Raw genomic sequence first — 24,005 nt, forward strand, 5'->3', positions numbered from 1 at the left:
TCTTAAGAGGCATTGAAAATTTGGGACTGGCCATCACTAGTTGGGTTTCTGGATTTACAGAAACCTATCTGACTTAATTACAGGCCTGTCCAACCATCTAAGCATCCAGAGGATATTTCTGGTCAATAACGAGACATTTGCAAATTGTATGCAAGGTATGCAAGGATTTCCGTGTTACTTTCTCTTTGCTCATAAGGAAGACAGAACAGGACTACACAGCTCCCTCCTCTGAGGTGAGTATCAGGCTTTGAAAACACAGATATATTTATTTTTTTCGTTGCACATATGAATAATGAATGACTTGCTTCTCTTAAAATGTCTTGAAATGTTTATTGGGAAGGTTCAGAGTACTGCACTAAAAAATTACTGCCTGAAAATTCTCATGAATCATCTCTGAATTATTAAGCCACACTGACTGCAAGAGACGTGCACATAACACAGATTTATTACAAGAAATGCTTAGGTGAAAACAGAATTTGCTAGGAGAGGGAGGGATGCTTATGTTGTTATTTTGAACTGGACATAAAGGAACTGCACCGTGACCAGAAGGAAAAATAAACTGAGAACTGCTCCTGGAAGTTGAGAGAGAACTCCACAAAATATTTACACTTTCCGTAGAAAATGAAAATAATAATAATCTTTTCGTTTTAACTCTATGGAAAAAACAGTTCTAGATACAGCTGCCCTAAAAACGATGCCTGAATTTGTGCTGCTACGAAAGCAACATTATCTGGGTTTCTGCTATTGCACGGAACTTCACCAGACAATGAGCTACAGCCTTGGCTGCGCTCTGCTCCGGCAGCTCGCTGACCTATAAAAACGCGAACACCCACTAAACACCCCAAAAACAACCTCAATTTGAGAACTATTCATTTCTCTGAGGAAATCACAGACCTATTTCGTCCTGCTGGAGTGAGAGCACAGGGGGGTATTTTTAACCTTTGAAGATGCGATTGAAAAGGGAAAGGGGGGCTGTGGGGCACCTCAGTCCCCGCAGGGCGAAGAGGGGCTGGGGGGCACCTCAGTGCCCACGGGGGTGGGGGGGGAAGCTTGGAAACACGCCCTGGGGGAGCAAAGGGGGGGCTCCTTCCCTTCAGGGCCGCCGCGGGCCGGGCCGGTGTCGGGGCGGCCCTTCCCTCCCTGCCCTCCTCTAAGATGGCGGCGGCGCCGCGGAGGCCCCGCCTCACATTACGCTGAGAGCGGGCGGAGGCCGCGGGAGCGCCGCAACATGGCGGCGGCTGGCGGCGGCGGCGGCAGCCGGGCGGATAACGGCTACGGCAGCCAGCAGCCGCGGCGGAGGAAGGGTCCGGGCGCGCTGGCCACGGCCTACCTCGTTATTTACAACGTGGTGATGACGGCGGGGTAAGAGCCGGGCGGGGAGCGGGGGCTCGCCGGGGCCGGGGCAGCGGCGACCGCTTGCTGCCGGGCTCCCCTCGGCGCCCGCCCGCAGCCCCGGCGGAACTTCCCCGGGGCCGGCCGCCGCTCGGGGTGCCCCGGCCGCCCCTCGCCCCCCGCAGGGTGCCGGCCCTGCTGTGCTCCGCGTGGGGAGCGGGGGGACACGGGCAGCGGTGGGTGCGCCCCTGGGCACGGCGGCAGAAGCTGCAGCGCGCTCACGTTGTGCTGAAAGAGACTTTTCGTTATCGTTATGATTGTTTTCTTAAGAGGCTGCATAGTGATATTGGGACCTGGATGAAAATCATCCTTTTGGAAGGGTGAGGATATCTGGGTGGGAAGAGGAGGAAGGAGCCTTAGAGGGGATCCTGGGCGAGCCAGTTCTCCGCTGGCAAGGCCCGGCGGGTGAGGCGTCAGACGGCAGGACTGGTCTCGCGTCTGTGGGGCAAGGCTGGTGCAGAATTAGTGCAGATGAGGCTGGCGGTTGGACTCGGCGATACTTACCTTAGCTGCTGACGGTCGGTGCTATTGCAGCTTGTAAAGTCCTTGCGCTTGTGAGGAACAAAGGTAACCCACGGGGGAGAGCGCAGTCCTCGGCAGGTGCTCGTTACGCATCGCCCAGTGGGTGCCTCGCTGCGAAATGGAACTGCTGGGAAGACCCATGGCCCCGCACGGTATTTGCAGGGCTTTTACTTAGAGGGGGAATGGTAACTACCCACCAGTTTGATTTAATCATCTTTTTTTTTTTTTTTTTTTTTTATTTCAAGCAGAAATATTTAATTACCTGAACAGTGAAACACAATACTGGCAGTCAGGAGCTCTCCTTGGTTTTCATGACATCCCTGCACAGTGTTAACAAGTTAACCTCTCTGAGTTCTTAGAACTAAAAAGACCTGCTTGTTGGCATACTGACACTTAATTCACTTATCTTTATAAAAGTTCTCAAGAACCTGAGACAGCAATTGAAATAGAAAGGTTTTCGTAAACATCATTAACTTTTTATCATGGCACGGAAGCTCTTGGTTGTATGAAACTTTTGCAAAAGAAGTAAAATCCAGGTGTTGGAAACTAGAATCAAATATCAAAAATCCATACTTCACTTCCTGTTGCCATGTAAATCTTGGTCGTGATGTTACCTGTTTTCCTGATTTATACCAAACTTCCTAGAATAGTCCAGTCTGGTGAGATGTGACACTTCAACATGAGCTGTTTCTTCTGGGAATACGTATGGTTAGATGATACCTGCAATCTGGGGAGCTACCGGAGAATTCCTGTGATGAGCGTTCACATCTCTGCATTGTCACTCGCTGCTGTTCCTTTGGAGCAGATCCCTGAGGGCTCTGACTGATAACTTGGTTTCAAGTAAACAAGGATTTTTGTGCTTCCCTGGCTACTGTTGAAATTTGGCAATATACAACGTTGACCACAGAAAAAAAGTACATATTTTTTTCTAAGGCTTCATAATAAGGTAGTTTTTGAGGAGTTGTTTGACAGAAGCTCAGTTCTTCATGTAAGATTGACACGCAGGTGATGGCAGTAATGAGTTACTGTCCCCACGTCAATCAGAGTGCTCAGACTCAGTTCCCCAGACAGCACTGCCTTGGAAAGAGAGCTGTGAAATGAAAGCACAAAAAATTCTGAGGTGCCCAGATGATAAAAGTGATGCTGCAAAAGCACGCAGCAGCTGTGTCATGCAATGATATATAATAAAGCATATGTTCTAAAATCTCAGTTGTTAGCTTTATTTAAAACGGATGAGGTGACAATCAAAGATCTCCGTGCGGTTATATTTACTTTGCCTTTATCTTGGCTTAGCTGAAGTGAACGTATTGACTAAAATAATTGATCTTATTTCTGATTTTATACTGTAGAGCACGTAGTCTATGGATTCTTGGTAATATGACAGCTTTTGCAGGAGCAAAACAGTACAGAAAGTATATATACCTGTGGATCTTTTAAGTGAAGCCGCACACAGCTTTTAGTTCGCATGTGGGTGGGTGTTTTCTTTCAGAAAACAGGCCATGGTGTCTCACAGCAGGGAATAACCGGTGCTGCAGTGGTTCTCAGCTGTACTCGCTGGGTTTGCTGACCACAGTTCAGTATGTTGAGCCGAAGAAAGGGCCGTGTCTTTCTTCTCTTACATGTAGTCAGTTTGTTATTCTCCTGTCACAGCACAGCAGTGCGGTCATGCTTGACCAAGCGGAGGCAGTTCGTTCTGGAGACATAGATGGAGAATATAAATTACTTCTTAAAAAGTGTGGTTGGCTGTAATCACTGGGTGATAGGGATGGGGCTCGCTGTTAGTTAGGGTGTAAATGTTTGTTGTGCTGCTTCAATGTGTGATCATGTCTCTTACTTTCAGCCAAGTGTGATAACTGACTAGGACTTCCAGGTAGAATTAGCTGATGGTGGTATATACAATGAATTTTGAAAGGATTTCACTCAGCAAGAGAGATCTTAACATAATAACTTTTGAACTTGCGAGAGTTTGTGTTACCATGCTGAGCAAAGAGTGCTCTGAGTTACAGGTTTCATTGTCCACGTCTTCAGCGAGTGGTTGCTGAGAGTCAAAGTACACTTCTTCCCTTTTCAGGTTCATATTCTCTGTAGCTTTGCCATATTCTCTCTTTGCATAAACAAAGCAGAACTTCAGTGAACTTTGCACGTTTTTTAATTAAACTAAGGCGTTAAACTAGTGTCCTGAGCATGAAGTTTGCTTATCAAGCCTGAGCAGCTGAAAGTATTAATAAAGTGTGTATACCATATTCATTTTACATAATTTGGATTAATCAAAGAGTATAAAAGTCTAGCTTAAAGTCTACATCCATGGCAGTTTTTATTTAATGACACACCAACTACTATTGGTGTGTCAGGTAGAACTTAGTGTATAGATCACAGAAAGCTGCAAGAATTAACTTCTTGCTTAGCCTGCACGTGGCAGTGGTGCCTTTTCCTGCCCTTTTAAATTGCTCACCAGGTTTCTTTTTTGTTTGATCTTACTGCACTCACCTATCTCTATTTCATTTTCCATAGCCATAGAGGGAGGAGAACTGTCTAAGAAATGCAGAAGCAGGACAGAGCTTTGCCACCAAGTAGGCACATCCTTTAACTTTGTGCAGATTCATGCTTTGATGTGTCTTAAGTGCTCTTTGAAGGACAGTAATTTACTGGGGAGGGTGCAGAAGACAAGCAAGGGGCCGGAGCACTAGCCTGAGAACAGGTGAGAACAGTTGGCTGCAGGTGCCAACAAGCACTGCTATCTTGTGCAACCTGAGAAGTTTCTCAACAAACAGGGAAGATTAGGAAAAATAGAGAAACTGACAGATACGAACAGGACAATGACAACATGTTGTGAGTTCTTATGCCAAAAGAGAAATGCTCAGTGTTGCAAGGGACAATGGTTGATCTGGCAGTGCTTCCTGCTTTATGCTGCACTGAGGTCCAAATAAGAAATTCATCTGATTCTTTATAAACAGGAGTTACTTGGCAAGTGTCTATCTTCTGGTTTTGCAAAACAGTTTTGACAGAAAGCTACAAAGAAACAAAGCTTTTTACTACTGACAAAAGGGGAGCTTGTTCCGTGCTCCCCATCTCTTCCCTACTCCTGCTTGTCTTTTGTATGCGTCTTCTGAGAAGTCCAGGCAGAAATGAAATAGCTTTTTTCCAGCCCTACTAACAAGCATTGTTATAAGCACCAACTGGGATGCCAGAGTTGCTTGTTACTGAAAATTCTGTGCTTTACGGTATATTTCAAACAACAAAGTATTACATTTGGGACAATATTGGTAAACACCTCATAATACCTAAAGTAAAGTAATGGAGCACCTGTAAGCATCTAACATGGTGTAAATTACCAGGAAATGTGAAGAAAATCTTTTGGAAAACCACAGCATCAGATTTTTTCAAAGGGTAAAAAAGCTGTTGTGTACTTAGGAGACTGTCTGTATGCCTGCAGATGCTTCCACTGAGGTGCACGGCTGTTAGCAGAGGCACTTGGTGACTGCAAGCACGAGCTTCGTGCCGACGCGTCTGGGTTTGGCAGGAGGTAGAGGTGAGGTAGGGCGGCATTGGGAGTAGGTGAGGTCAGCTCGAGAACAGCAGAGTCCGTGAGAAGCTGGGGAGCTGCTGGCAGGGATTTCCCCTCATCAAGTTCTTCTGCCCATGTTTGCAACAAGCAATTGGGAACTGAAGTTAACTGGAGATGCTAACTTCAGGTGGAAGGGTATTTGAGCAGAGCGTAGCCACCTTAGTTCTGTGGCTTGTCCTGGACTTTGGGAGGAATTTCCGAGGCCACAGGCAGACACCCGCTCTGGACAGTGGCGGTAGTGGAAGATGTCACTGCACCTCCCAGGACTGGGGGAGAAATTTTCAGGTTTGCTTCCTAGATTACCTGAGGGGAAAATCGGTGGCGTTAACAGGTCACATTCTTCATAGCATAGCTGAAATTACATAGGTGTTACTTCTGCAGGCCTGGATATACGCATTCCTTATGAAGGAAAGCTGGGACAGGAGTAGACACAGTCAATTTCAAGGCTTTTGCAGGCTCTGTTCTTTTGCAGTTACTTATCCGTAACTTCCTCATAAAGTACATTTTAGAAGTTAAGCTGGAGGGTCTGCCATAACGCCTGAGAGTTTCCTTTGAACTGAAGCATTAAAACACTTGCTTTCTGGGTCTTGTTTGCTTATGTCACGGTTCTTTAAGTTACAGTGTGGCAGGAGATCCTAGCAGTAAATGGGTTTGTGTTTAGAATAAACATCTGATGTCAATCTTATTTAAAATGTTGTGAGTGCCCTTCATAACTTAACTAAATACAGCTTGCTGAAAAATAAATCCAGGTATTAAAGGTATTGGTATCATGCTGGTGCTGTAAGATGTTTAAAAATGCAGAATATTTAACTTCAGTAAATTTGCAGATAATCCAAATACTGAATGTTTTCAGTGTTGCAGAGAGTAGGCACAAAGTTCCTATCTTTCAAAACAGTTATATATCTGTTGCCTTCTCACATACTGAAAGGGACATTGTGGGTTCCATTGTATTTATGCTCTACTTAATATCTCCTCATCTCAGACTTTTTTCCTCTCTTTCAGATGGCTTGTTATTGCAGTTGGGCTGGTTCGAGCATACCTGGCTAAAGGTAGCTACCATAGCCTTTACTACTCAATAGAAAAGCCCCTGAAATTCTTCCAAACGGGAGCTTTGCTTGAGGTAGGTGTAGTTGTCTTCCCCAGAGATACTTATATTTTTGTGAATGTTTTGTTTAGCAGAAATAAGGCAGCATTTCAACAGTACTTTCTAGGTACCATGTTCTTCATTAGCATTTATAGGGCAATTGAAGGTAAATACAACTTGAGAAATAAATGCAGCACTTGTGTGACGTATTTCCTTCTACCAAGCAGTGAAGGATCTTACTGTCTGCTATGCACCTTGGGCAGCAGAGCTAAATAGTAAGCTTAATCTTTGAGGTATAAATATTGAATCATAAGCTCTTGCAATAGAACTAAATGTATTTCTGAATTGCTTCATTTGAAATGTTAGTAATTTGAATTTTTCTTTTTTTCTAGATTCTGCACTGTGCACTTGGTAAGCCTGCAAACGTTCAGTTTTATTCACAGAAAACTGCACTTTTAGTGGTAGATCAGCACTAAAAAATGTTATGGTCTGTGAATTTTCAGGTTTAATTCTTCCATAACCCCCTAATTTTTGCTTGAAGCACATTCCATTTTTTTTACTAAATAATTTGACAAGTCATAGAAAGGAAAATATAACAGCTCTTAATCACTTGACGTTCTGTTTTTAATCTAGATCCTTCCAACGTTACAAATTAGAGCAGTTTATAAATGTTTTATAGTAGATCACGACTCTCCATTCTCTACATCCTATAGTCTTCTGTACCAAGCTGTCTTTCCTCAAATCCTACTCCTAGCTGCAAGTAATTTAAATTCTAATGAAAATGACAATTCAAGCACATAAACTTTGTCTGTGTCCATAGCGCATAGACATGTGCTATGAAATTGGGAAGGGGGAAGCCGCTCTTTATGCCAGACTTGACCGTGCTTTAATGAAGTGTTTGTGAGAACAATTACTTCAGACTTGACAATTCTCATTAGCCTACTGCTGCAGGGCCTGGTAGGTTGGTGGCAGGCACTTAGTTCTGTGTCAGGAGCAGTGTCATGAATCAGTCAACCTGAAGAGTCTCACGTTTGAGCGACAGCATTGCATTTTGTCTGGTTGGTTAGTCCTTACAAGTAGCGAATGTTTTGGCCTCAGCATCTGGATTGTTTGTTTGTAGAACAGGGGATGTAGAAACCTCTGCAAGATCAAAGCCAATGCGCTTTAAAAGGGAGCGGTGCCTGACTGCGCCTTGGCTTAGCTCTGAATTTTTCTGAACCCAGCCTTCACAAAGAGACAGTTTTATGTTCTGGTGGTTGGTCTTGTGGTTTTACATATAATTGTCTGAGCTCCTATCTGAATGTTTACTAGCTGCTATTTGAAAAATAAGATAGCATTAAGGTTCCTAAAGCCACAGCTACAAACCTATTATTTTTCACATGTAATGCCATCCATCCAAATACTAGAAGGTGGATTGCTGTGTTACCAGTAAGCTCATACTGATTTTCTGTTTAAAAGATTTTACTGAATAATAAGCAGTAATTGGGAAACTTAAAACATTTTCACACGTTTGTCAGCAGAGGGCAGTGTAATTCTATATTTGATACAGTAGTTGCCTTCCTCCATAATGAGGTTACTCTGAAAATGTTACCTTACAAAGGGCAGTTTGTAGACTATGCACAGGTCATACCAAGAAATGAGGGATCAGATGCTCTTCAAATTAATGTAAAGCCTGCTTAGTGTAAACCAGTTTGTGTACAGAGATACCCACAGTTTAGGTGAAAGAAAAGCGTGTGCTACTAGTTTCAAGCGACTTGAGTTTTCTGAACATTCTTCAAAATAAAATTTGTCTGCCCAGTAAATGTTTAATCCTCTCCAGAGCTTCACTTCATCTCTTCCATCTTGGAAGTGATGTTTCCACTGTAAATAAATTATTTTCAAATGATGTCTTCTACTCAGTTTGTTTCAATTAACTGTAATTAGTATACAAGATTTTGTGAGCGCTCCTGTTAGTTTAACTAAGCAGGAAATAGCTGCATGCATTGGTCTTTGGTGGCTGTTCTAACACAGAACTTGACATTGAGCATCTAAATGTACAGCCGTTGCAATCACTTCAGGAAATCAGAGGCATTAGCTATTAAAACAAATGGGACTGTCATGAATAGGATACACTGCTACTTGTCCGTTGTGATGCTGTTTCTGGATGCTACGATGACTGGTTCCAGACTTTGAAGGAATGTTCTAGGTATTACGGAGAGGAGGAGAAGAGTCTTCCTGACTGTTGAAAGTTTCTATGCAGGGAGAAGCAGGAAACTTGCAGATTGCTTTACCCCTGTACCTGTTACTCTCTTTCGATAGGAAAAACTGAGCAATGACAGATGCTTGTGCATACCGGCATAACTTTTCTCTCCAGGTCTTTTCAGTAGAATCTGAAACGTTAGCATCTGTGAGATACAGGGGGATGTTTCTAACAAGCACAGTTGAGAACGTAACTTTGGCATGTGGCAAAGATTTAAAAAGTGGAGAAGGAGAGTTTTAAACGGAGAGAGGATGTAATGTGTAGTACAGACACCAAGAGGAGAGATGGAAGGTCAAGTAAATGGAAAGGGAACATTCAAGTCCTTGACTGCTGTAGCAGACAGAACCCAAGTGTGTGAATAGCACTGATAGCACGGGAAAGCTTCTTTGTGGAAGAACTTGGTAAGGAAAGAATGATAGGAGTCCCCAAAATGATGAAGCTGTGGTGGGGAGGGGCTGTGAAGGGAATGGAGAAAAGCAAGAAAGCTTTGGTAAGTACACGCTCAACCTACAGAATCACTACGGTACCGGCCCTCATACCACAGTGGTGCTTACTGGTAGTCCTTTGGTAAGCCGGTGTTGATGCTGATTGACTTTGCATTATCCTGCCTAGTTAGGAGGGTTAGAAGAGCTCCACCTTTAAGCTATGCATACCGCCTGGTCTCAGCTGGGACCTTGCTGTGAGACGACTTGTCAGGCTTGGAGGATTTTGTGCTGGAGGTGGGAGGCTTAGTCCAGGACCTGGGAGAGGTGTGGGCAAAGCTCACTTGGTGTTTGCTTCTGGACCAGAGAGCCCTCTGTCTGCCAAGACCTGCTCTAGCATGTGCAGTGTTTAAAAACATGTCACCAGTTACTTAAGATGCTGTGTTTAAAACTGTCTGTTGGACACTTTTATGTAACCTCTACTTGCCTCTTATTATTTACTAATGGCACTAAAATCTTAGCTAGCAAATTCACAAATCACTGAATTCGATCTCATGTTTTTGGCTTAGGCTGGCATTGTGTTGGCCATAACAAAAAATCTTGTCTTACTGTGTGATAATCTTGGACGGATCTTAGAGTCTTTTTGGCTTGTTTAGAGATTCATTTTCGAGAGCATCAGGTTATTTTGTTTAGGAAGGGATGATACAAACCATATAAAAGAAAAGGTAGCGTAGGTGTGAGCCTCTAATGAGCGCAGATCGTGGGATTTTATAGTACCCCCTTTTGTGTTGTCTCAGTAACACAAATTCTGCCTTGATGATTTATAATCAGAAATCAGGTTATGAACAATGCATCATAAAAGCAAAGAAAACTGTAGAGTTTTTCTATATTTTCTGTGGAAAAAAAAAAAAAGATTAAACATAGTGACTGAAATTCTAATGAAACTTGCTTTTAGCTTTTCTTATTCTTCATTTTTCTTCCACTTTCTAACTTTTTCTTGTTTATGAGAATGTTGTGCTGCTTGCTGTGGTTTGCATTGGTTTTAGAATGCACTTATTACAGTATTTTAGCAGTTACTACTGCTCTCGCATTTGTCTTCATCACGCGGCTGGAAGAAAACAAAACTTTGTGCTGTAGTGTTTAGATGTTTTGTGTAATTTTCCAGTCTAAAACTACTGCTCTCTCATACCTGGGTGTGTAGGACCCTTTAAAGGTCAGTTTAATTGGCACCTACAGACTTCCTCAGAAGAGTCAGTTAAATCTGCTTCTTTGAGAAAAATATCTAAATTGTTTCTGTACCTATCAATGTATGAACTATTCCTTGTTTGTTTTATTTAAAAAAAAATATTCCCAGGAAGGAATGATAACTGTATCTAGCAGAATATGGGCTAGGACTTTGTTTCTTCAAAGCAGTTGTATTTTTTTTGTTTGCTGTTTTGGGGGATACACAGTGCAGAACATCTCAATCATTTCTACCTTTCAAATCATGATGATTAAGAGAATATTGAATATTTTAATTAAATAGGTTTTATTTGAAAGATTGAGTTAGCTTCAGTCAAATAGTTTTTGGGATACATTCAGTTGTTTTATGTATTCATGATATGATTTCAACGAGGCCAATTACTTTTATTTACATTTTGATATACGAAGTCCCAGTCAGGGGATTGCATTGTGTCAGGCTTTGTAAACACACCACGGGACAGACTTCATACACTCGAATTAAAAAATTTATTTCCTTCCACAAACTAAAAATAACTGGACTTTAGCTTAGCTGTGCTTTATTTCACCACCTCCATCCCAATGGTTGGGGATCTTTACTAATTCCAAAATATCTTCCAGGCATTGTTCCCTCTTCTGTTGTTCTGACTGCTTTCCAAGTGATGTCAAGGGTTTTCCTGACCTGGGCAGTAACACATAGTGTGAAAGAGGTAAGTTAAGCTACAAAATAGATTGAAAAAAATAATGACCCATGCTGAAAAGCAATTGGTGGTTGCTGTTTCATTTTCCTCAAAATGTCTTCTGTTGTATCGCAACACGTGAAATATTGTCTGTGTGGATCAAAGGAAATGAAAATAAATCTGACAATCTCTTATTGATAATCAAATAGATTGAGTTATGAGTTTCTTGCTGTAAGACGAGCTCCTTGACTAGCCTTTGTAGTCTGTACTGAAAGCCGAGCAGGAGGTCCCCAGTACATAATCTGGACCCCAGAATTTGGGACAGAATTCTTGTGTTGATCTTGCTAGTGCCATATTCAATAGCAAAATCTCCTCACTGTCCCTGTCTATCGTACATGATTTGCTTTCTGTACCACAGCATGTGGAAGCTTCCCCTTAAATGATTGTCCAGCAATCCCCAGCTGGATGTTTTCCCTCATCACTTTTCCAGGATAATCTTCATTAATATTTCTTGCATTCAAGTGTAAGTGGGTTTGGGATTCTTGATTATTGTACACCATAACAAATATTGCTGTGCTTTACCAAATGTCTGCAGAATCTTCTGGAAGCAATCTTATTTGAAAATTATTCCCAACTGACAGCTATTTTAATATCTGAACATGCCTTAATTGAAACAGATAATGCTGACTGACTTCACATCATCTGAATACCTTGCAGTAGCTCACGTATGCCACATCGTTGCTGTTACTTTAGCCAGTTGATCTTTGTCTCATTAAGAAATTACTCTTGATGTCAGCATAGCTGACTGAAATAAGTGATAGTCTTCTAGTGATAGTCTTCCACATATAAAAGATACTTTGTGACTTGACATGGAGAATGTCTTAAGGAGCTTGTGCTGTTGCCAAGTCTTCAAGGAAGCTGCTGTGTCTTTGTTACTCCAACACCTGTTACCAGAATGTCCATCCATAGGTGGACTAATACAAGTGACTGTAGTTCCTGATAATTAACTGCCCTTTCTGATATAATGCCTGTTCATGTGGAGCCGTAATTTTGTGCTATTCCTCAAGTATGGGTGTTATTTTTCTCAGCAAACTTAAAATCTTGTAAGTATTTATCTTCTGACAGATTTTACTTTTGGTGTAAGTAAAAGAACTCTAGTCCCTGTTAATTCAGTGGAGATAAATGCTAGGTTCTGAACAAAAAGGGTATCATTCCAAGACGCTGTGTATTAAATACATACGTAAAATATTTAAAATAAATATGTCTGTAATTTTGCTTGTTGCCTGTATAATGTTGGAGTACCTGGTGCTTCAAAAACAGCAATAATCTGTTTTTATGAATTGACGCCTGGCTTGAAGTAATCAAAAATGTTAAAGACTGAATGACCTAGATTAAAATAATTCCATGTGTTATCTGCAAGACATCAAAGGGAGGTCTGTAAAATGATTGTGGGTTAGGTGTTTTAAATTTGTGCCCACGTTCTCACCAGGAAAAGACCAGTAAAATTGGAGAATTAACAAAGTTTAGCCTAATTCAGTTTTTAATAAGGATTATTCCAACATTATTGCATGTTTTTTTTTCTTTTCTCTCACTTACATGGTCTTTTGGTTAAATTCTTAAGAAGAGACTGTCTTATGTGTTAAACTTTTTTAATGTCTCAAAGTGGGCATAAGAATGATGAGGAATCCTGTGATGAGTTTTTCACCTCTGACTTAGTGGTAATAAATCTCACCCCACCTTCACCCCAAGCAGAGAGCATGCAGTCTCACCTGAGGAGATGTATTTTAAGTGTCACAAGTGTTCTACTTTTTCTAAAGGGCTGTCTGCACAAGTGAGCTCCATGCTGAAGTCCAGGATAAAATTCTCACACAGCTTTATGGAACTTGTAAGCTATGCAGTTGCATGATGAGGTTCTTATAAAATAAAACTCAATTTTCCTCTTTAACTTTTTGAGTGAGAGTTGTTCAATATATTGCTTTTCCAGACTGCTTTCATATATAATGTGGTTAAAAGAAGAAAAATCTGTATTGCATCCCTCCTTTCTGTCAGAATACACTTCTAGATACGTGATGTGATTTGAAGCATGCTTCTTGCCACTAACATGTTTGTGCTTTTTGTTTACTTCAGTGCTGATGTGTTGTTAAATTCAACATGAAAGTATCTATTATAAATGTTCAAGCATGGCAAATGTTAAAGCACTGCACAATTTTCGGAGTTGCAATGAGATTTTCTCTTGCCTCCACAATATAAGTAGCTGTTGGCTTACTGGAGAAGGGTCTGGCATGTAATACAGTACTTGGTAGTCCAGAAAATACCATTTTGTCATTATACTGGAAAGCAATTGGTTTGGTGAATTTTGCTACTTCTCCTACAAAGGAGGGAAGAGAATGAGGAGTGAAGGGCTAGAAGAAAGTAGGCGTAGGAGAACAGAAGGTGCCCTTCAGATCAAAATTCTCTCTGTGACTTTATGTGAACGGTAAGATCATGTGGTGACATCGTAGTGGGCCTTTGTGGAGTTCAGTGTGACACCCAGTTCTGGTAGATAATTAAAAAAGGTACCAGCAGTGGTTTAATGTTTATCGAGTTGAGTGCAGGTACAATGATAAGTAGTGTATGTATTTAGAGGATCCTTTATAGAACACAGTCGAAAGGCATGGTGTAAAGACATACAGCTTACTGAGCAGGTAGTTAAGACTCCAGCATCTGCAGTGGTGAACTTGACGATTGTAAATGTACTTAAATTAAAAATATAAGAGAACAGTAATTTTTATCATCTAAGATTGGGTTGTAGTAAAAAGTCTCCACTGGAAGGTTCAGAACTTTGAATGGGTGAGTGTAGTTGACAGGCCTAAATCATCACTGCTTTACATCTATGTAAAATTTGAGTAACTCTGTACAACACTAATGTCTGTCAGGCACTTTATACCTACTGTGAAGCTTCCCTTTTTTTTAATTTGATGTGCACACAGAACCCAAGCTTTGGAGGGAGATGGGCTGTTTTATCGTTGTTGCATACTGCTGTTGTTTGTACTCTTCTGCACTGGATTGCTTCATGATGTGTTTAGCTGAAATTCTCTGTAATTTTTCACTGTTACTCTTAATATGGAGAAATCTATAGAATTTCTGGGTTTATGGTATTTTAAACCTTTCAAACCTTGCCCAACTTTAAGATAACTTTTCATGCATCAGGAGAACAGTAAAAGCCTCTCATGCTGTATTTTGACAGTTCCCAACTCAGAATCTCATCTTTGTATCTTAAAAGGCTATTAATCCCTTATATTTTAAAGCAGATTATCTTGTATTCATAGTCATGAGACAAAATACATTCAAGACCCTCCTTGATATATTGGTGTGAAACACATGCTAAAAAATTATGCCCATGGTGTGATTCACCCTATTTAAGGCAGTTGGACACTAAGTCGTATATGGAGTGTAAAATGTGCTTTGACTTCGTCTAACACCACTTTCAAAGACTGGGATGAAAAGGTGCAGGAAGAGAGATTGAGTTCTGAGGGCAATACTGGGATTTGTGGTTTGAAAAGGGTCTGCTGCTTGTTGGCTGTACTGTACAATGATGTTACAAATGCAGCATTAGCAGGGCCTAAATGAGTAAGGCTCTTGAGAGACTGCTTTGTAAATCAGTTCCCAAGGGGTTGATAACGTGTATCTCAGATATCTTTATTTGAAGTATTGAGAAATTCAGTCCTCAAAGAAAAGCTTTAATGGTGACAGTCTTCTGAGAGATCTGCTAATATGTAAGAAACATGCTCTTTAATGATGAACTTTGGAATGTAGATAAAATATGACAATAAAGTCCATAGCAGTCTTCTGCTCCTTGCTGCACAGATTTGGAGTGTTTGAAAAATGTATAGGTCACTCTTATACTGGGAACTGGTGTTTGTTTTTGTAATTTTTTTCATTAAGCAGGGTCATGAGCTGTAAAGTCACAGTCTGTGATTCCTAGTCAAGTGACCTTAACAGGGGTTGTCTCTGTTTTGTTTTTTAAATGGTGCGAACTATTTTAGTAGTTTCCAAATACAGTTCTAGTATTAACATAGATGGGAAAGACTAGACTTGAGAAAGCAGTGTTACAAGTCCTGTGGTAGGACTGGATTGTAACTACCAGGTTTCCTTCTATGTGCATCATTCACTGTCAGCATCCAATTTTTTGTCTTTGGTCATGTCCTTTGCTGCTACTTCAAGCTACACATTTTTGTTTGTTGGTTCTACTGACTTCTGTAGTTAAGGAAAGAAGTGGGGTTGCAACATACGGATCAAAGTCTGCGATGCATAAGCTCAGATGAACTCAGAAGCTGCTACTCCTGATTTGACCAGAAGATGCAGCTCTGGAGTGCTTGTGAAGCATGTTGCTCCTTGGGAACAGCGGCATCTGTGAAGTAATGCTACCAGGCTGAGAAGTAGGTCTTGTTTGTAAAGCAGGGTGAGGATCCTTTTCTAGATACTGTAGCAGTATAAAAATAGATTTGGTTTCTTCTCAGGAAGTCTTCAAATAAATCTTGGATGTTGTTCTTTTATGGTGATACAAGGGAGATTAATATATATGGAAATGAAATAGTTTCACAGAGTTTCAAGTGAAAAAGAATAAGGCATGTTTGCTGCAAAAAGAAATGAAAGTGACTTGAATTGCTATACACAGCAGAAAATGGCATAACAGTAACTCTATGTTGCAGGATTCCCAAGAGTTTTATACAGTTCTTTCTGGGTTTAGTAGTTTGTAACAAAGTTGTTTGGTTTTTTTTTATGGGTAATCATTATGAGCTTTTTTACACACAAATGCATGACCAGTCCCCTCCTCTGAAAAGGTTTCTGCTTGCCCCTATAATTTCTTGTTCCTTTGTTTGTACATGTACTTTGCCCAAGATGAATAAGGTGTACCACCCACACCTACTGACTTCCTTTTCCCTTTTTTCAAGAGTTGGAGGCAAAAAAGAAAATGCAGCCCCTTGTGGTTGAGCTCTTTTTGTTCCCACGGTCTACTGAATTTGGGCTCAAGGTACTCACACAGCTGAGAATTCACAACACGCTTCTGTTGGGTGGTGGGGGGCTGTGTAAAATATTGTGTGTTCACTCTCAAGAGTTTGTCGTGCAGGTATGTGACCCCATATGCTTCTTCATAACTGCTGTTCCATCTGAAACTGAAACCTCATAACTATGCTCCCAAATGTAGTAGTTCATTTTTTAAATTCATGCTTTTGAAGCTTCATCTTCAAAATACGAAGGAAGTAAAAGCTGTTTCAGTAGTGTGCTTCTGGAATACAAGCTCTAAGAGGTGTAAAGCAGTGAACCAAAATGATGCCTTGAATATAACCAACGTCAGAAAAACAATGCTGCGTGCAGTAAGCAGAAAGAGGAGCAGGGAACAGCGAAGCAGGTAGTTGGAAAGCTTGCCTGAGGTGACACAGCCTGAGCTCCTGGTTCTTCTCCGAGCCTGCATCCTGCTGTCATCTGTCTTGCTGCTGCTCAGAATTAAGACCCAGTTTCTCACGTGAAGAGAGAGAGGGAAGCAGTTCTCGTACTCATAAATAGCACTGACTAGGAGCAGAGTGTAAAGTCTAAACCAGATCTCGAGTGTTAGCATCCTCTCTGCTTCCTGCACCAGAAAACAATCACAGGACTGAAGCAGAACCTGGTACTGGATAGGAGTAGGAAGTGTTTTGGGTTGTTCTCGGTACTTCAGGGATTTCTTGCACTAATTTGCACTGCACAGAATGAGATCTTAAGTCTTCTGTTCATCAGAGCTATTCTTAAGCCAACTAGAAAAATACAGAGCATGATGAGAGGTTTTTTTCTGTTGTTACTAATGTTGCTTTTATGCTTTTTCTTGGAGCCTGTTATCTAAAATGATGCAGTAAACTAGCCCCTGGGAATTATTTTTTTCAGGGTGCTTAGATCTTGTGAGTAACTAGTAACACTTGAATTCATATTGAACCTTTTGCTTCTCTCTTGCAGGTACAAACGGAAGATAGTGTCCTGTTGTTTGTAGTGGCCTGGACAATCACTGAGATAATCCGTTACTCTTTTTATACCTTCAGCTTGCTAAACCATCTCCCTTATCTCATAAAATGGGCCAGGTAAGTTGCACAATAGATATTGTAGCCTTTGAAGTACTGTTTTAACAGGGATATTTACCTTGTAAAATAGCTTCAGTACAAAAAGTTGAATTCTGTCATGGGGTAATTGTCCCATTTATAAATATGACTTCCTAGCCTCTTTCCAGCAGTTTTATGTGTTACAAATTTATTAAATGTAAGCTGAAAGTACTTTCCTAAGTGGTACTGAATTCTGGCAAAGTGATTGTGTTTGTCAGACGCTGACACCTAACAGTAAGGGATGGCAGTAAATAAACTGGTACTTAACAGTAACCCTTCAATGTAAGGGTTGTACCTTAGATTGGTGAAAAGTTGGTGAACACATTGATTAATACTGACTGTGTTTGGCCCTATTTTGGTAATATGAACTCTGCCAAAGAGTTCAGAAGCCAAAGTAACAAGCATGGGGGAGAAGAGAGAGAGGAAATAGTTATAAGTACAGCTTTGAGATTCTCAGAGGTAATCTTTAAATAATTCAAACTGGTTGCTGACTTCAATATTCTTGTCTTGCAGTAATGTTTGCACCTGATGTTTACGTGCTCTAATCAAATAAAAGCTAAGAATTTAAAATTTGAGTATCTATAACTTAACAAATACTTTGTCAGTTTGTCAGATCTTTTAATCCTTTCCTTAAATGTTTTGTTCTAGGTACACTTTGTTTATAGTGTTGTATCCAATGGGAGTCTCTGGTGAATTGCTCACAATATATGCTGCATTACCCTTCGTCAGGCAGTCTGGCTTGTATTCCATTAGTTTACCTAACAAGTACAATTTCTCTTTTGACTACTATACATTCCTCATCCTGGTTATGATCTCATACATTCCAAGTAAGTACAAGTTTGATTTCTTTTAATATTAAAAACAGTATCAGGAAAAGATAACTGGGTGATTTTCATATATACAACTAACGTTGCAAAAATAATTTTGAAAACTATTTAAAGAAGTCAAAACTGCAGAAGTTGCTGCCTACAGACACTTGCAATATAGTAATATTTTCCCCTCTTATACTTGGAATATAAAAATAAATGTAGTATTTGGCAAATGTTGACTTTTTTTACCCAATTATGGACTTTCACGAGAACAGGGTTAAAACAGCTTCTTAAAATTTAGTTCATTATCAGGCATAAGAACATTGCTTTTGCAGTAACGGCTAGCAAGGCATTTCTGTTGAATTAACTTGAATTGATGTTATCTTTGGTTGGTATCTTTACATGCTATGAAGATTTGGCTTTGCTGCTTAGAAACAGGTATTAGGCCTTCAAACAATTTAGATGTGCAAATAGACGTCTAACATGCAGAATGATGTAGTGACTATGTTGCTGCTGCTAGCTGTCTCTGTAGCTGTCTTTATATGAACCTTGTTTGTATAGAATGAAAAAATATTCTAAGATTTAAATTACAGCAGTGTGGCTGTCTGTAATAAGCGCTTACTCTTTCAGTGAACCATCTTGTAATTCTGACATCAAGACTGATAGGTTTTCTCAGCTGTTATAAATGCATGAAAAGGGTTTTTAATATCTTCTCTTCTCCGTCTTTCAAAAACATTGATATTACTAAATCTGAGGAGCCAGAATAATATCTTTTGTTCCAGTGAAAATAAACACGAGTATTAATTACCTCTTGTGGGGTGGCTAGGTCACAGCTGACAGGCCACACAGAAGGGAAGCAGATAGAACCTAGATAATTTTAGCCCTGTTTCTTCTTTAAAATTGCAGTCTCTCAGTTGAAATGTTTTGTGATTCATTATCATCTGTGGGATGTGTAACTTTGGTGCAGTCTTTTTTTTTTTTTGTACTTTTGAAATCATTATTGCAAATTGGTATCTTAACTCCACGTACCAACTGTTTGGACTCAATTGGTCTTAGGTACCATTTCACATGAGGGTATTCTGTGTTGTTCCACAGATACAAGAAAAGCAATGATCATTACGTTCATTGATTATACCATAGGTCAGTTATTTGTTCATAAAAGCTACCTCTGCAGGGGAGTCGTCATCTTAACCCACAGAAGATCTTGCAAATTTTGGGAAGGTTAACATCACAAAGAAAGCAAGATTTAAAAACTGTTGCTAAAACTTGAGATTAACGTTCTTGATAGCTGCATCTTACCACTTATCTCGCTTTAAATACTTAATTTAGTACCTATCTGTCAAAACTGACATCTTGCCAGAAAGGGTGTCATTCATTTTTTTGCATATAGATTCCAACTACTTAAACTTCTAACAGAAATCTTGTGGCTCTGTATTCTGTTATGGTCCTGGACAACTATATGAACTACTTAACACTCACTGGTGGAGTGAAATCAAATGAAATGCAGGCTTGGGGGAAACAATCAGGAGATGAAATACTGGGTAAAGAAAGCCAAAAGAGAAAACAGTAACCTAAAAATTAAGTAGTTTTTTGGATGGCCTGCATATACTAGAAACACCACTGTAACTGATGTCATCTAGGCTGATACTTGTTTAATTTTTAGAGGGTTCACAAAGATGGAAGTTTAGTCTCTCATGGGAAATGTAGCTTTTGCTGTTTGTTTTCCATTCCCTCCTTTATTCTTCTGCAAATGTGTAATGTAATCTTAGAAGAAAAAAAGCTTTACATGGAGGATAGAGAGAGATGAAAGAGGCTCCAGTTTGCATAAAGTTTCTTAGATTCTGCAAAAGGGATGCTAGAATTATAAGAAGTGAAATCTGGAAATGTCATTCTTCTGGAAGGGCTTTCATTCCTGATGGTGTTCTTTTTCATCCCCGCAACATTTTTTTTTATTCTGTGAGTACAGTTCAGGAAATTTTGTCATCCCACTTATACCTGCAGAAGTATAAGAGGGCTTTTTGCTGCTTTTGCCTAAAAATGTCATTGCTCTAGCAAAAATTAAATAGTACCTGAAATCTAAGTGCAGTATTGCTTGTTCTTAAGACAGAAGATGATTAGAGTGAAAAGTGAATAGGCACATTTCCTTTTAACAGCATTGGTGACCTTGAGTGTGACTGTGTGTATTACACTGACACAGAAGACTGACTTACTACTTTACTTGTGTTTTCTCTTCAGTCTTTCCCCAGCTCTATTTTCATATGCTACATCAGAGGCGAAAGGTGCTTTCCCACACCGAAGAACACAAGAAGTCGGAGTAATTCCAGTTCTTTCAGAACTTTTCAAACATCAAAATGCTGCAGTTTTTCAATACCAAGCATATTTATAATGAATATACCAAGATAAACTAAGTCAGAGGTAAAAGACCAATAATTTAGCAAGAATAACCAATAAATGTGATTTCACTGAAATTCTACGATGTACAACATGCAAATAATTTTCAGCTTGCAGTGCTTCAGAAAACTTCTAAACTTTATATGGCTTGGCAGGTAGCCTTTTACTTTTCCTTAAGTGATATGCTAAAATGGTTTTAATTTACAACTAAATGCCTGAAGGTTACAGTATGAGTGATGAAATTGTACCCACTAAATGCTTGAATTGGGATTATATCACTGATACCTCCTCTTTTTTTTTTTTGAAGTGTTTGACTGCATGCCAGAAATTGTATGTATTGCTGTGGAAGCAAACAATATGCTCTGGAATGCTTTAGGATTTTGTCAGAGACTCCAGCGGAGAATGTAATCCGGGCAGTGTTTGAATTTAGAAAGGTAGGTTATGTATTTAAAAGGTGGTGAGAACAAGAACAGGAAAGCAATTACGGGAAATGAGTGGAATGTGGTTCGTTAAGAATTTAAACAGTAGGGTGTCTGACCAGAGTGCGTTCTTTGAAGATCTTGTGTAAGCTGATTACTCAAATGCTAATGTTAATTCAGAGGCTATAGTGCTTATCTGAAACAGTAAAACTCTAAATACTGCAGCCCTGGATATTTTATTAAATGTTAAAAACATAAAAAATACTAACTGTAATATTTCTAGTGATATCAGTAATTAAACAAAATATGGAGGCAGGTCACCCAGAAAGGGGTGCAGTTCTCCCTTTTTGACTTTAAATTCTCATCTCTGATCATTGTCCACTATTTCAGTGGTACTCATCTTTCAGTGCTAAGAACTATTTGGTCTACTGTGGAGTCACTTGAGGGCTTTGTTCCTCAACATGACTTTTCTTAAGTGACTAATGTGTATTGCTTGGGCACATCCAAACAGGTGCTTCCAAGCACTCAGCTTCTGAAATGTTGCAAAAACCCTAAATCATAAGTCCTTTTTTTGAAAGCATATTATCTCATGTGTTACATTCTGCTTTTGCAGATTGGACAAGCTTTTCCTCCTCTAATCTTTTGAAAGAGCAGAAGAGCTTAGAAAGGTAGATTTTCTAAGGTCTTTGATTTGGGTTCTCAGGCTAAACCTTGGGAAGGTACAGCAGAAAATGAAAGGAGTGAGGAAGTCAGTGGTGAAGCAGAATCCAGTAATGCTGTGTGAACAGTGGCCCAATTTATGAACAGACTGTACTGGGAGGGGGTGAGAAATGGAAGGGACGAAGTGGCCTGGGAGATGAATGGACATGCAAGCAAAGGCAAAAGGAAACGTAGCTAATAGTCTTTGCTCTGTCATGTATCGAAAACAAAATAGTACTGACCTTACCCCACCAGAGCCACTAGACAGCAAGACAGGGGCTTCTCTGACTTCCCTCTTGCAACATCATGATTTAATGCATCAATCAGGTGTGACCAGGATACCTGCAATACTAGTCTTGTGCTATGCCTGCCAGCACCTACCTCCCCCTGGACACGATCCACATCTGTGTCCCAATTATTTGTGCTCCCAGTTCTCCCTAAACATAGGGCAGTAAATATTAAGTGCACTGCCTCTTTGTTCTAGTACTGGGGGAGAGCTGCATTTACAATACACTTCTTTTTGTATTTGTCAGAGCTATATTTAAGAAAAAAAAAAAACACTATTTTTCAGTAACTTCTTTTGTCTCCATCAAAAAGTCTTACTGAATATCCCTAGCACTCAGTAATGTGTAACACCTTGTGTTCAACACAAATGAGTCTGGTGTAGGGTAGGAGACAGTAACGATATTTGCTTCTATGTTAAACTTCTTGCAGACAGTTGTTGACAGTAATCAAAAATACTGTAGCAACATGCAACCTCAGAGTGGTTTTTGCCTTCAAAGATGCAACAAATCAAATTCATTTCTGTTAGGCTATGTATTTCTTTGTTCCGGTTATCTGTGAGAAATGTTGCATTATACATAACTCATTGCGTGAAAGTGTAAACTTCCACCTCTGAACAAAACATCTGCTTGTACATAGAGGTTAGGGGCAGCATTTCTGAAGAATGTCATCTAAAAGATCCGATTTCATGATGTACTCAGGTTACTGGATGTTGTGGATGCCTAGCTCATGAAGTTTGCTTTTGTTTGATTCTGTGCCTAAATACAAGATTCGGATTCAAGTTTGTAGTTCCACATCGCAGAAGAAGTAATGTGTAATAATCCTGTATGAAACAAACTCTATTGATGGGAATGGTGTACGGATCTGTAGGAGGTAGCACAAGCACTACAGAGAAGCAGGGAGACCTGCCAGTAGGGAGAAGGTTTGTACAACCAGCCTCTCTACTGAGTAAGCTTTATTATGAAATAGTTAATGGAAAATTATTAATTGGCCTTTAGCTTTTTAAAGAAAAAGGAGTTCCTTTTCCTTCTAAAAGAAAAATTAAAGGAAGTTACTTTGATAGTTGGAAATCTTGTCCAAAAAGTAATTAAAGAAACCCTATCTTCTGAAGTATGAAACATTTAGTATACACAATAATACTAGCACTTCAGCTTACAGTGCGTTTTCAAGTTAAGTTTCCCTGGAAATCACTGGAAGGTGATCCTGAGTAAGAACTGTAGTGCAATTCCCTGATATTGCTGGGGTTTTTCCTAATGCTGACTGATCAAATGTGAGGTTTTTTCTTATAAAATATGGACAATTTTCCCCTTTTCTGTCACTGAAATTGTAATGTGGTATGTGAACTTTATAATAAAAGTGTTGATTAGTACTCTTTAACAAATCTAGAAGTTTTTTTTTTTTTTTCCACGAACTATTTACTTGGCTTGCATGTTTTCTGTGAGCATAACCGAACTGCTGCAGCAGACATGTTTTCTGCCTTGGTAGTCTTTGGGTTGCGTGCGCTAGTTCAGGCAACAATACCTTGTTCTACCATGCCAGGTTTGACCATGTTAGTCATTACCTTCTAAAAGACCAAGGTTCTTACCAGTGTATAGTTTACAACTGGAATTGTAGAAATGTTCATATTGTAAATTACAGTAAGATGCAGACTACGGTAAATCGTAATTTTTCACAATGTGATGTTTCTATCCAAGTTTTTTTATTTATCACCAGAAAGGTTGGCATTTGTGTGGACCAATCTGCAGTGTCATTTTAAAACCTATTTTTCATCTTAAAATTTTCATGAGTATACATCAAATCGTGTGCTTTGATGTATATTTGTTTGTGAAATTTGGGTAAAAACTATATATAGTCATTTTTGTATTTTTTTCTATGTTGTGAAGAATAAAATTGTAATTTTATAAGTCTGATTCACTAAGATTATTATAAGTTAAATGTATTTTTTGTATATTAGGAATCTGGTATTACCTGGAGCTCTGAAAGGTTAAGCAAAGACTTTTTATGCATGTTTGAAAGATATTTCTACTTGACCATGCGGCGAAATGGTTTGTATGCAAAAATACTAGTCTGTGTTGTTGCCTTGTGAAATTGATTCTGTGTTCTCTGCCTGGATTTGGTCTACTGACCAGTGATACTAATTGCTATAATCCAAATAAAATAATTCCAAACAAAA

The 24,005-nt window shown here is 39.7% G+C and overlaps 1 protein-coding gene across 1 annotated transcript; it reads left to right on the plus strand.

The window, feature by feature from the left end:
- Positions 1-1,144: 1,144 nt before the first annotated feature.
- Positions 1,145-24,005, plus strand: HACD2 (3-hydroxyacyl-CoA dehydratase 2). The gene is made up of 7 exons (XM_035331224.1): positions 1,145-1,362; positions 6,482-6,599; positions 6,956-6,974; positions 11,064-11,152; positions 17,093-17,214; positions 17,881-18,059; positions 20,277-24,005. The coding sequence occupies exons 1-7, from the start codon at positions 1,229-1,231 to the stop codon at positions 20,357-20,359; spliced, it is 744 nt and encodes a 247-aa protein (XP_035187115.1). The 5' UTR covers positions 1,145-1,228; the 3' UTR covers positions 20,360-24,005.

This window comes from Oxyura jamaicensis, chromosome 7 (genome assembly GCF_011077185.1).
Source record: "Oxyura jamaicensis isolate SHBP4307 breed ruddy duck chromosome 7, BPBGC_Ojam_1.0, whole genome shotgun sequence".
In the NCBI taxonomy this organism is placed as follows: domain Eukaryota; kingdom Metazoa; phylum Chordata; class Aves; order Anseriformes; family Anatidae; genus Oxyura; species Oxyura jamaicensis.